This window comes from Capronia epimyces (genome assembly GCF_000585565.1).
Source record: "Capronia epimyces CBS 606.96 chromosome Unknown aczIQ-supercont1.5, whole genome shotgun sequence".
Taxonomy (NCBI): Eukaryota; Fungi; Ascomycota; class Eurotiomycetes; order Chaetothyriales; family Herpotrichiellaceae; genus Capronia; species Capronia epimyces.
In genome coordinates this window covers 2,457,017-2,469,746 of record NW_006912908.1, presented here as the reverse complement: position 1 = coordinate 2,469,746, position 12,730 = coordinate 2,457,017, and the positions used below count along the sequence as shown (strand labels likewise).

Below are 12,730 nucleotides of genomic sequence, written 5' to 3'. Positions count from 1 at the left end.
CTTAATACACTCCATCTAAACCCCAAACAAGCACCGGTGAAGGAAGAAGGAAGGGAGTTGCCGTGCTAATCCATCGTGGGTATCATTCCTGCAAGACCATGGTTTACCATCGTTTCACACCCATAGCAATGCTGCCGTGACCAATTCAATGGCTTAATATCTCACTGGTCTCTCCCACAGAGGCGCCTCCCTGACCCGCTCCTCCTGCCAGACAAGCTTGTTCTTGTCGTCGAGTTCGGCCTGCTCATCCGTGCTTTTAATCCCCGCCTCTCTATTTTCTTGAATCATCAGTGTACTGACGCCGCACTTGTCTCTGGCTAGCCAGACGATAGGCGATGGGTCCGTGATGGCGGGGTTGAGATAGGCCTGTTCATATTCCTCCGAGGTATATGCAGGAATCCAAGGATCAGATTCGGACTGCGGAACAATGGCTTTGTTGGATTCGTAGGACCTGTGGACCAATGGTTCGAGGCGGCGACTCAAAGCATTGAAAGGTTCCTTCTTTGGTGGCGCAGGAGCATCAGTTTCGAGCTTGCCACCATTGGGCACAGAATTTCCCCGGCTCGAAGTGCCCGCCGTGCCCGCCTCCAGGTGTTCTTGCTTCAACTCGTGCTCGTCCAGAACCTGCTCCACAAGGATTGTACTGTATTTGTTCCCCGACAACAGCTCTACAGGCAGATGCTGCTCCATGGGTGCCAGGGCACGGTCGAGCAGGGTTTGTGCGACAATAAGCACGATCAAGAACACAACCATGATTGCCAAGGGGCCTGCGCTGCTGGCGCTCTTGCTGCAGCCGATGGCGAAGAGTCCAATGAGACACAACGCAGAAATGTAAACACCGGTCAGCAAATGCTTCAATGCTCTGGCATAAGCCTCGCCTTTCATGTCGGTTTTGTTGCCCAGAACGAAGAGGAAATTGTATCTGAACATCAGATACAGAAGGGAGAATCCGATGGTGGCGAAACCAAGGATCAGGGGAGAGATGCAAGAGTAGGTGATGGCAATGACTCCCAGGAGAGTGAATTTGGGATAGGTAGACCCCCAGCCCAGACCCGGAATATTCATGTAGCGGTTGTACTTTTTGCGCGGAGTCTTGTCGAGAAGTTTGCCAACTACCGTGTACATTAACAACGGGACAATGTTGAGAAGCTGAAGTCCGGATTGCATGAGACCAAACAGAATAAAGTAGCTGATGTAAAAGTTGGATGCTTTTGGCAGATTGGTCGCCAGCAAGGTGGGTGCTGTCCCGGGATTCTGGACAATCTGCGAAGCAACGGCAGCCGCACCTATACTTTGTTAGCTCATCCCGACTGGTGTAGCATAATGATATCCAAGGTACTGACCTGATGCGAAAGTAGTGACCAAAAACACCTGGACCACTTGGAAGGCAAAATACCAAGATTGAGTTTTGAGCTCGATAGCCGACAGAGTGGGCTCACCAGCGAGTTTGGCCAGGAACCCGCAAAATATGGGCACCAGGGCCATCAAAACTGCGAGCAGGACAACTGGGAGAAGACCAGTGACCACACCCAGGATCACCTTAGGAATGTCGTTGATGAAGCTCAGGAAATGGACTTTGTTGGTCAGATAGTTGATGTTCGAAATTGCGCCGACGACTGCCACAGGGATCGTCCAGAACAAAATCATCAACCAGATCACCACTGTTGCGACGAGCAGCTTTGATTTGCGGGACGTGTTACTGACGCTCAAATTCTTCCAGACCACTTCTTCGGGTTGTACTCCGATATAACGGGGTGTGAATTTGGTCTTCGACTCGCGAGCGACGGATTGGAAAGCGTAGTGGGCAGCGGACTGAGTGGAAAATTCGATAAAAGCTGCCGGCAACTGGGTATGGTTTAAATCAAGATGCTCGTTCTGCTGCTCCTGGATGAATCGATTAAGTTCCGAAAGGGTGCCACGAGACCAATTAATAGTATCAACTTTCTTCCACAATTGCGGCTTCAGTCTGTGAGAAGGTCGCTTTTTAGCGTCGATCCACTGCAGAGGATCGGAGCTCGTCGTGGTCGCCTCTGCTGACTGCTTCTTTGCGGCCTTGAGATGACGCGCGTTGGCGTCCTTGATCAGTTTCATTTCAGCGCCTTCCAGTTTCAGAGCAGCTTTGCGACGGTTCTTCACGTCTTTCTCTAGCGTCTTGCAATCAGTGGGCATCCAGATCTTGCGGACACTCGAGCCAAACAGTTCTCGTAATGCAGTTTCTTGCATGTACTCATGCGGCAGCCCCAGCAGCAGGATGGTTCGGGAGGAAAGCCGCTGAGCATGCGCCGCAGAGAGAAAGTAAGCTCTTCGCAAACCAATGAAATTGATTCTCTCGCGAGCGATGACGAGGAAAATGAAGCCGAGAAAGATCCAAGCCACCAAGGCATGCGCGTAGTATCGGTTTGGATTTTTGACATTGCTCATGCTTAGGAGATCGAGTTGTTTTTGGCCACCACCGCCTGTGGCATTCACGGGAAACAGAACGGGCCACACGATACAACAGCCGACAAAGCTGATGAAGATGAGAAGTTTGAAAAAACGAAGCCAAAGGTAGCCGTCCAGAGAATTATGGCGGAGGACATGGGAGTCCGGCAGGATCGAATGGTTTCGCACGAGGCCAAAAAAGCCGGTATCAGTGCGCGGAGTGCGTCCTTGTTCATCCAGGAGGCGCTCATCCGTTCGGGGTCGGTACACGCGTGAGAATCGGGTGCGGAAGATGAGGAAGCATGTGAAGGCGATGGCAGCAATCAACAGTGTTGGGACCAGGGTCGAGATGATGCCCGAAAGCGAGTTCGAACCACCACCTCGGTTGCTGCCCTGAGACTAATTCGAATGTCAGCGAACTTGATCATGATTTATTTGCCTCTTGATTGAGACGAACCTGTCGAGGGTACAACACATGCGTGAGAGTGCCTTCCATCTTTGCTCGGTTTCCCTGGTAAGAGGGAGAGGCACGAGGTTGTGAGGTCCTTGAGAGGGTATTGCGAACTGGTGGAGAAACAAACACGGCGATTAGAAGGAGAGAAGCCACCAAAAATCCTCGACCACAGGCAGCAAGGTGTTTTATACGAAGTGTTCTCTCGTGTCGCTTGACAGATCCACGAGAAGGGCTGTTCGCGGGTGGGTATGACGAAGGCTGAGGGTCAGGCTTGAAAGCAAACCCTGTCAGAGTAGACAGATCCAGGTAAGTGCCAGGTTACTGCTGCGACTAGCCGTCTGGAGTGCCACTGGAATTGGAATCGGACGGGCAGTGAAGGTGCCACTGCTCTTGCTTCAGCTGGCCTGGGGGAAAGAAAAGACACAAGTGAGGTCAACGGCAACAACATTGACGGCGGCCAGCCAATGACCGCGAGGTGTGATGCCAGTGATGTCACGACTGGTTGCTGCAAGCACACAAGCAAGGAAAAGTGGTGGCGCACGACCCAGGCGAGCCATTGGAGTCTGGCAGTGTGAGTGGGCTCTGCCGGTGGGCTCTGCCGGTGGGCTTTGGGGCTTTGACCGGTAGGCTACTGTACTCGTACCCTCTGCCGTCCGGAGTGCCCTGATGTAACTAACAACTAACAAACAGCATCCCTGCTAGGTGCCTGCTAGGTGCCTGGTCGAGCCCCTTAGACTTTCCAGCGCTAATAATGATTAATGGGTCGGGGGCTTGCCGCCAGCTGAGGTGGGCGCCCCCTTTGTCTGGACTCTACCTAGTACCTAAGGTAGTCTCCGTAGGGCTGCAAGTCATCCATACTCTAAACTGCGCCGCGATCGATGCCTCCCACAAAGAGATTGCATTGATTAGCATCATCTCGCTCTCAGGTGGATCTCGATCGCTACTACTAGGTAATTAGTTATTTCCTCTGTACTCTGTACTGACCACCACCACAGGGCATGGTCCACAAGATGCTCCTCACTCCTCACTCCACGAATGAAGCATCCCTCCTCGCGGCTACAGACAGAGCTGAGCATCCCCGTGAGCCTTGCTGTGTCTGTGCTACATCGGAGTCTTGCAAGAGTCGCGTCTCGGTACCACCCTCCTCAAGCCAACACCAACCTGGTAGCACTTCTTCCATCGCCGCAGTTGTGCTTGGATGGCTCCTTCTCTGGCAAACTCCCTCCTGGTGTCCGTGGTGTCACTCTTCGGAGCGAGAACGCAGCTTGGATGGACAGGACAGGCCGAGGATTCAGGACCCAGGACGAGACAAGCGAGGTCAGAATCGGCAACGGGCAACGACAACACGCCAAACGATGGCACGTCCCCCATTAGCTTTGTCCGAACGACGGTCCGGGTACTTGATCGACTGTAGATTGCATCCCGGCACACCAAAAAAGAAACTCAAGTGCAAAGAGGCATGACTTCGTTCATTCAAAAGCTGTCTATGGTACACAAAAACATTTGTTTTGTAGGCGAAGGGCATGTCTCCCCTCTCACCTTTTCGCCCTTGTTTCACTCCTCCCGCTGTTCCGCTTCTTCACAAAAGTAGTGGTTTTCTACCCAGGTCCAGCATTAAGAATAAATTCGCACTTTTTCTTTCGCCTGATGTGCTCCCATCCATCAAAACTCCATCGTCCCTCATGCGGTGAATATGTCCATGTCCGAGTCCTCCATCCTGCTCACATATAAGGCCGTGGGTCTGAATATTCCAGCATTCCGTGTCAGTCGCGATTTCGTCGCTCCATCATGTGCAGGATACAGCAGAGGTCACAAATGCCATCAACTCAGGCGCCCCCCCAGCGTACAAGTCTGGAAGAACAAGTGTACAAGAAAGAAATAGTTCAAACCAATGCGAGGCTGGAACTGCCATCTCCCACCTCCCCTTGCTGAAATAGATATGCATAAAAACCATGGACCTATTACGTGACTCCTCTGCCACTCTCCGGTTCCTTTACCCACTGACTCACGATATATCAGCCCTTGTAAGCTCGTCTTTCTTGCCTAATGAGATGCCCTCATGGCTTGTTGGAGACGTTGCTGTATGTTCGAGTCGGGCGCCACGCTCTCCCAAAACCCGTACGTTGCATTCTGCTGCAACTCGAGGAATAGAATTGTCATGCCCCAAACATGTGGTCGAGCAACCGTGAGCCGTTCGTAAACAACTCGACAGATCTGTTCTCGAACCTCCCGTTGCTGCTCGTCCATCGTTCCCAAGCCCCATAAATGAAGCATAAGCTTGCAGAAGAAGTCGGTATGCGAGTTAGGGTAGCGAACCTGATCCGCGATCGCGTTGATAAGCAAGTACCGATTCTCCAACGATAGACTGGCGGCAAGCTTTGTCAGGAGCACAACCTGCGTCGAGCTGGGCTCGAATCGCCCGGGAGAGCTATTGAGGGCGTCCTGGCCCACGTACGGCACCAGGGCGTTGATGAACTCGATGCTCTTGATCGGAGCCAGTGCCGATGATTGAGGTTGCTCGGCTTGCAGAGCTGCATTGATCACTTTCAAGGCCACTTCCACATCAACGGTCTTGTGCAGGACTTCGGCAATGATATCCTTGAGCTGCTCACGTTCAAGGGGTATGTCATAATCATGCGCCAAAATCGGATGTCTCTTCATCTCGTCCAGGCGCTCAATTTTCAAACCTGGTGTCATCGGGTCAGGAAGATCATGATACGCCGAGGGCTTGGCCGTCAGGATCAGGTTCCTTAGCTGCGGAATTCTGTAGGAGATGCGTGAGCAGAAATATGAGTGGTTTTCGCAAAGGAATTCAGGGTAATCATGCAGCAAGACCAAGACGTTTCTTAGTGTGCCCTTGTACAGGTCGAGATTCAAGAGGTCGAGGCCCTCTGTCTTAGACAACTCTGAAATATAGAGGAGCATTAGACCGACAAGCTCTTGATAGGCGTTCCAACCGGCATGATTGTTCGGTCTGAGCATGCCGGAGACGAAGACTCGATGGACAATCAGACTGTACCAGCCATAGGTAAAGCTGGGGAACCACGACGGCTGGAGGGATTTGAAGCATTGGGCGAAAGCGAGCATCAATGCTGCGTGGTCTGCGGTGTCGTCCAGCCGGGCCGCCGAGTACTCGTATAGGATATTGGCGAACAGCCGATTGAATAGTCTCTGGTGGAAACCCACACCTCGCATGTTCTGGTGGTGGTTTAGGATGAGGACGAGGATTGTCAGGACAGTGTCCAGGTATGCGGCTCTGCTGAGTCGGGCTGCACCGTTCGTGTCTGCCTGGAATTTGACCAGCATGATCACCAGGCGAGCCAGGGCATCTACTTGCGAGAATGCAACATCGACACTGCCGCGAACACTTTGCGCCTCCCGGTCATAGCACTCGATGCATGCATCCACGCACAGTCGTAGAAACTCGGTTAGATCTTCGGTGCTGTTGATTGTCTGATCTTTATGCAACTCCCTGAGGAATGCAGCACATGTCCCTTCATTGGCGCCGATGTTTTCGAAGATGCCCACCCATTCGTCGAAGATGTAATGCATTTGCTCCTGCTTGACTTTGGCCTTGTCACTAACCTCGACGCTAACGAGCTGAGGAATGCCGTGGGCGCTTAGTTTCTGACCGAGTTCTGAAGCGATGGGGAGGTCAGGCTTCTCTTTCAGCCACGCCGACATTGCAATCAAACTGTTTGCAAAATCGGCCCTCAGAGCTGTTGGCTCATCGATAAAGAGTGTCTGATCCAACATGTCCGCAAGGACCTGAAGCCCATGGGTATTTCTGCTCATCAACATTGAAGCAATGGCGACATCGACCCTGGCAAACTCCATTAAACCGACGGTGACTAGTGCCACCACCACGTTAGAGCTTGCCAACAACAAGTCCTCGTTTGCAGTCATCCATCTCAAAACATCCCGAATGATGAGCTCGGACAATTGACATAGTTTGGAAAGCAAGAATGCCAAAACCTCGGCTTCAAGCGGACCTTGGGGAGGTTTCGACACAAAGATATTGCAAATCTTCTCGGCGATTTGCCTGGCTAGAAGGTCGGCCGCGGGGCGAGTAGAGGACGTCAGGACAATGAGGATCTGCCTGAAATCCTGGAAAATAGAGCTGTTCTTCTCCAAATCTTTGAGACGCTTGGCCTGCGATGCCCTTGCCGCCTTTTGAATGTCCTCAATGAGGACAGAAATGCGTTCATGTGGTGGCAGTGTCTCAGGAAACCCATTGGTACGGGATTGCTGCATCGCTGAGAGCATGCGATTTTCCTGCTGGACCAATGGACTTTGATGGGGAAGTGAGGGCTGATCGGCGGGGGTAGACAGATTTGGCATCGCCAAAGACTCTTGCAAGATGTCGGGTAGCTGGCGCCCAGCGGTATCAGTCACGCTGTTAGAAACATAATTCGCATTCATTCCATGAACACGACGGTCAAATTCCTCATAAACTGCACGCTGGGCATCGTTCAGGCCACCCACGGTCTGTTTGTACGGCTCTGGGATCCAAGCAGACCAACGATTGGTCCCTGATGGAATGAACTCTCTATGTCCTCCTTCCGCATTGAAGCGCCGACGCTCTTCGAGGTCGGCCTCAATCGCCCGTTCGATCTCGGGAATTGCATGCTGTTCAGCAGCTTGTTCAACGAACGAACAAGCAATGTCCAAGTTGTCATTGACGCACATCAGGATCGCGCCTTCTGGAAGAAGATGCTCGGGCAGGTCATCCTGAACAGGTCGGCGAATATAGTTGGAAATACTCAGTCGAAGTGGCTCTTTGCATGTCACGAGCGCGAGACTACCAGCCAGCGACTTGACCATCTGAATAGCGGCGGTACGGTACTTTTCGGTATCAGGCTCTAGCGCATAATCTTTTGCCACCAGTTCCTTAGTCGATATCGAGGCAATGGTGATGGACCGCTCAACGACTGGAGCAATGATCTCCTGAATGGCTTGGTCGAAGGCGCGGTAGATAATATTCTTGACCATAGCTTGGTCTACGGGTGAGCCGGACGCAGGGGGGTACTTGAGCACTTCCTCTAGATTCGGCAGTGTTGCCATGATCTCCGGCGCTGTAAGACGCTCGCGGACGCCTCGCGTGATCGCACCATTCAAAGACATCTCATCGAATGTTTCCAGACCATCAGGCAGCGCTGAAACATTTGTCATTTCGTCGTCCGTCTGTGGCCGATCCCGAATGACTGTTGCAGGCTCAAGCTTTTTGAAGTCGAGCTTAAGGTCCTTGCAAAGGACTTCGATCTCAAATTTGAGGTTGAGCTTGAGCTCGGCGAAATGGTACAGTTCGACCAACACATGAATGATCTCCATCAGCCAGGGATTCGGAGGTTTGAACACCATGGAATCGGCGCCCTGGGCGAGGACTTTGCAGGTGAAGGGGATGACCAGTATCAATCTCTGGGTTTCGTAACCTTCTACCAGCAGGTCGACAAAGTAGACATTTCGGTGTTTGATCGGCTTGTCTTGCGCCAGCGTCAAGGACCCAAGCCAGCCGCCAAGATTTTTCAGATGGCTTCTCTCTGTAGCAGAACTGATCGTCGACTCAGCACTCATCATTTTGACGATACTGACATACGTCTCTCGTATGATCTCCGACATGAGAAGATTGTCGTTCAGCATGTTGACGAGCTGGAAGTACATCTCCTGATTATTGGGTTCCAGCCTGGCGCGCTGTTCCACCAGATATGAGGCAAACCACTGATAGTGCTCCGGGCTAAAGGACTCCTTCAACGTAGCCAACTTGCTAGACATGTTGTCCTTAGAGAGATTGTTAATGACAAAGAGGATCTTCTCTTGCACCTTCTGATCTGGATCTCTGAAATGAGCACTAAGAGGAGGAGGGTCGGCGTGTAATGCTCGGAACCCACGGCCTGTGTCGGCTTTCGCATGTTCTTCGCCATTTGCCGTTACAGCATTCCCAACCCCGTTGGTGCCGGGGGTGTTGCTGGCGGCTTGCTGAGCTCGTAGGCCTTCCTCTGCCCGCTGCAGAATTTCGGGGTGTTGGAGCGAAGGTTCCTGTAACAGAAGACTGCAAAGTCCTGGCCATTCGGCTAATTGATCGCTGATCTGCAGCAGCGCCTCAACGCCAAACCGGTGCATCAGGCTGTCAGGCTCGTTCTCACGGACGGCTCGGAGAATGAGGGCAAGGCCAAAGTCCCGAGGGATAGAAGGCAACAGTTTGTACTTGATGATGCTGCCAAAAAGGAGTGCTGTCTTCTCCAAAGCATCTTCTGGATATTCGTAATAGCACACGTATTCATCGAATAAGCCATGGACGATGCAGCAGAAAAGATCTTGTTGGTCCGGATCTCTTGAGGTCTTGTACCTTCGCATCTCATTGACCATGTCGCGGATCGACAGTTCCGAACGATACATTCGACCAAACAGTTCTGACATCTGCTTGTCAATGGCTTCGGGCAGCTTATTCCCTTTCTCTTCGCTGCTCTTTTCTAGAACATCATCAAATCCGGCGCCGTAGTTCATCAGTCGCGGGTATGTCTGCAGGCAAGTAGTCTGTGCAGCCTCGACTAGTTCACGATTGTCGAGGTGATCCTCTAGCTTCTCGAGAAGGGTATGTACAGTCCGTAAACTGAGGGGTATGGACTGTGGGGGGGATTCGCCGCGCTGGACACGGAATTCGTCATCGGCCTTGATGCGCAAGTATTTACAGAGAATCATTCCCAGGTTTGACTGACCGTCTCCAGCGTCGGAGATGTATCTGTCCAAGTCGAATCCCGGTTGGACTTTGTGCCGAATGCAAGCGACGTCAAGGGCCAGAGGATTCGACCAATGCTTGAGGAAATCCTCGGTCCAGCCAAATTCTTCGGCTCGCTCATACACAACTTCTGTCTGCCGTGGGTCGAGCTGGAAGACCAGGTGACAGAGGTCAAAGAGGAACTGGGGGTTTCGTGACGCGAGTGTTTCCAGAACTGGGCCGTAATCTGGCCTCTGTTTCTCGAGAAACAGACCGAAAGACTCCGCGATGAACTTCTCTTGATCCGGAGTCCAAGGTTTGGCACCGATGCCGGCGAGGAACAACAAGAAGGTGGCAGTATGGTTCTGGTAGACATCACTCAATATGTCGAGGCGGTCCTCGCCGTCAGGTGTTGCGCCTTGCCCCAGCCCCAGTACCACATCAACAATTGCCTGCCAAGCATCAGCAGATGCATAAGGGCCTTGCATTTCGACCTCGAGCTGCATCCTCATCTCGGCCGGCAGATTGGGAAAGTCTTCCAATGACAAACTCGGTCGGAAGCCAGGGATCCTGGACAGTTGGATCTCCTTGGGACAGGCGAGGAAACTCCAAAGAAAAGAGATCTGAGTGTCGGAGTTCTGCCAACTACCTCCCCAAAGTTTCTGGATGTCAAATTGCGGATGCTCCAATGCAACTTGTAGGAGGGCATTGAAGAGCGTGGGGAAAAGGTTACGGCGTAACCGTAGATCAGGAATATCGAATCCTTGGATGACTAAATTCCAGTCCAGCTGTTTTGTCAGGAGAGCAGAAACAAAATTGCTCGAGTCGTACTGCTGGTTGTGAGTGAACGTGAGGTACAGTAAGGCGTTCGCTACTTCGGCTTCGGTGACAGTCGTGGGGTTCAAAGAACCCAGAAACTCTTGCGCGGCCTGTTTGGAAGCGGTCAATCTAGGCCCATGACGCTGCAGCCCGCGTGCTAACTCTCGGGCGTCGTTGACGATACCTAGGAGCTGGGAGGATGTATGGGCAGCTGCGAACTGTTCGGGTTTGACACCAGCATAACGGGTAGACAGTGCCGTCCAGAGGTCAATCTTTTGTTGCTGGGACCTCGTCCCAGCCGCCAAGGCGTAATATTCGATGACCGCGCAGACATTCTCAGCAGAATATGCCTGTGCATTTCCACGGCTGTCTGCAAGCATACGGAGAGAGTTCTGGCCGAAGTCTGCCAGGAAATTCTCCGCCTTGGCCCTCAAATCACTGCGTGCACATCTCGTGAAGGCGATCGCCAGGATGACCTGAGGCAGAGTATCGACAAAAAAGTGCTGCACAAAAGTCACCAAATCAAAGTCTCGAAACAAGTCCTCTTTCGACGTGTCAATGGCCTCCGAGATCTTGTAGGCTTGCTCTGGATCCCAAAGCACTTTGTCCAACTCTTGCCGCAGAAGCTTGTAGCTTCCCTGATCAAAGTCTTTGGCGCCTGAAAAAATGGCGGCAGCGTTCAATATGACAGAGCGCCTGAAGAATTGTGCAAAGACCTCCATCCCGTTCGAATCAAGTAGTCTTCTAATCTTTTCGGCCTTACTGTCCCACTTTGCCTTTCCCTCTCTTTCACTGATAGTATCAAGCAGCAGGAGAATCTGAGTCGCTGAGATCTTGGAGAGTGAGGAGGGACCAGTCGCGGCAGAACTGACGTTGGAGGATATACTAGGAGAGCGCTCAAAGCTTAGGCCTGTCGGTGAGCCGACGCCGGGCCCTGTCAAAGAAGGAGAATATGCACCACTCCTATTGTAGACTCCTCCACCACCGGCCCCAGGGCCTGAGTGCGAAAACGTGCCAGCAGCGCCAGTGGCTGATGCCTGAGACGAAGTAATTGTTCTTGATCTGGGGGATGTGACAGAACGCGGTTGATAGGCTTGCAGCTGAAGGGCGCCAGCTTGAAGCGTAGTGATGGGTGAATTCGAGTGCGACGAGCCAGGTGGTGTTCCTCGCCGCGATCCAAAGCGAGGTTGTGAGCTGGCAAGAGGAGGAAAATTACCGGAGGCTGGAGAGGATGAGGAAGTGTAGAGTTCGGCTTCACTGAGCGTTTGTTCCCTGCGCGTGCCTGAAGTCGAGGTCAGGTTCGAGGTAGCAAGGGGGGTGAGTCCACGCCTAATGCTGGAGGCGAACGGATTCTGTCCCCAAGGCGATTGAGCTGGCTTGGGCGGTCTAGACTGAGGTTGTTTGTCTGTAGACGAAGCAATTGAAGACTGCCACTGCGCGAAGGAGGAGGGGTTATCGAAGCTCATGGGAAGCGATCATAACTTGAGGGAGGCAGGTGTTGTCGTTGGTGAAAGTCGGGTTGTACCGCGTGGCAGGGCTTCACGTCCGATGCTAGTCCAGGGATAGCAGGGAAAGATACGCGTGAGAACAGCAGGGGAAAGCTGATGGATGTGAAATGTATGAACAAACGAGAAGTGAATGAGTTGACTCCACGCTCTCGCCTCGACAAACTTGAGAGCGAAGGCGATTTCAGGTGAAGCATGGCTTGGCGACAGTCACGTGCCAGCGCTCTTCCACTTCTGTACCACTGCAGTAGTAATAGTCCTCCGTAAACCGAGGGTCAGGGACCTAAGTCTCCGTGCTCCGTATCCGGACAAAGGTGGTGCTCATTAGAAACATCGTTCCTATGGTCCATTGAGTGGCTTCCTTTCACTTTCAATGTCCTGATACAGCAGATGCGACATAGGTAACCCTCAAAGTGCCTACTGTGGTTGTTCTGTGCGGCTATGTTGACTACATCTCCTCGTATTGCCTGGCGAGAGAGGAGTGAAGCATTAAAAACACATACGGAATCTGTATTGCGCCCAGTACTCCGTACGCAGAGCATAGGTATTTATCTATACACCTGGCAAGCAGAACGCCAGCTCAGCGCCCATCTCAGCTACTACCTGAGTTAGCTTGTTCTTTTGAAAATAATACAAGTAGTAGTACCGAAAGCCTGCCACCCCCCCACGGCTTCCAAGCACCATGCACACGCTGAAAGACGACGCGCATTTCGATTATTCCACTGTCACCGGGGGCATCATTGCACCCTGGCAACCAGAATCAGATTATTGCTGTACCCAAGATTGTGTCTTATACATTCAAGAGCTTTCCAGCGC

General features: G+C 52.3%; 2 protein-coding genes across 2 annotated transcripts; both read right to left on the bottom strand.

Annotated features, from left to right (window-relative positions):
• Positions 1 to 153: 153 nt before the first annotated feature.
• On the bottom strand, positions 154 to 2,917 carry A1O3_06847 (uncharacterized protein; the record flags this gene model as incomplete). The annotated part of the gene is made up of 3 exons (XM_007736963.1): positions 154 to 1,286; positions 1,344 to 2,820; positions 2,879 to 2,917. The coding sequence occupies 3 exons, from the start codon at positions 2,915 to 2,917 to the stop codon at positions 154 to 156; spliced, it is 2,649 nt and encodes an 882-aa protein (XP_007735153.1).
• A 2,001-nt stretch (positions 2,918 to 4,918) lies between these two features.
• Positions 4,919 to 11,875, bottom strand: A1O3_06846 (uncharacterized protein; the record flags this gene model as incomplete). The annotated part of the gene is made up of 1 exon (XM_007736962.1): positions 4,919 to 11,875. One exon carries the CDS (start codon positions 11,873 to 11,875, stop codon positions 4,919 to 4,921), a length of 6,957 nt encoding a protein of 2,318 aa, XP_007735152.1.
• Between the last annotated feature and the right edge of the window lie 855 nt (positions 11,876 to 12,730).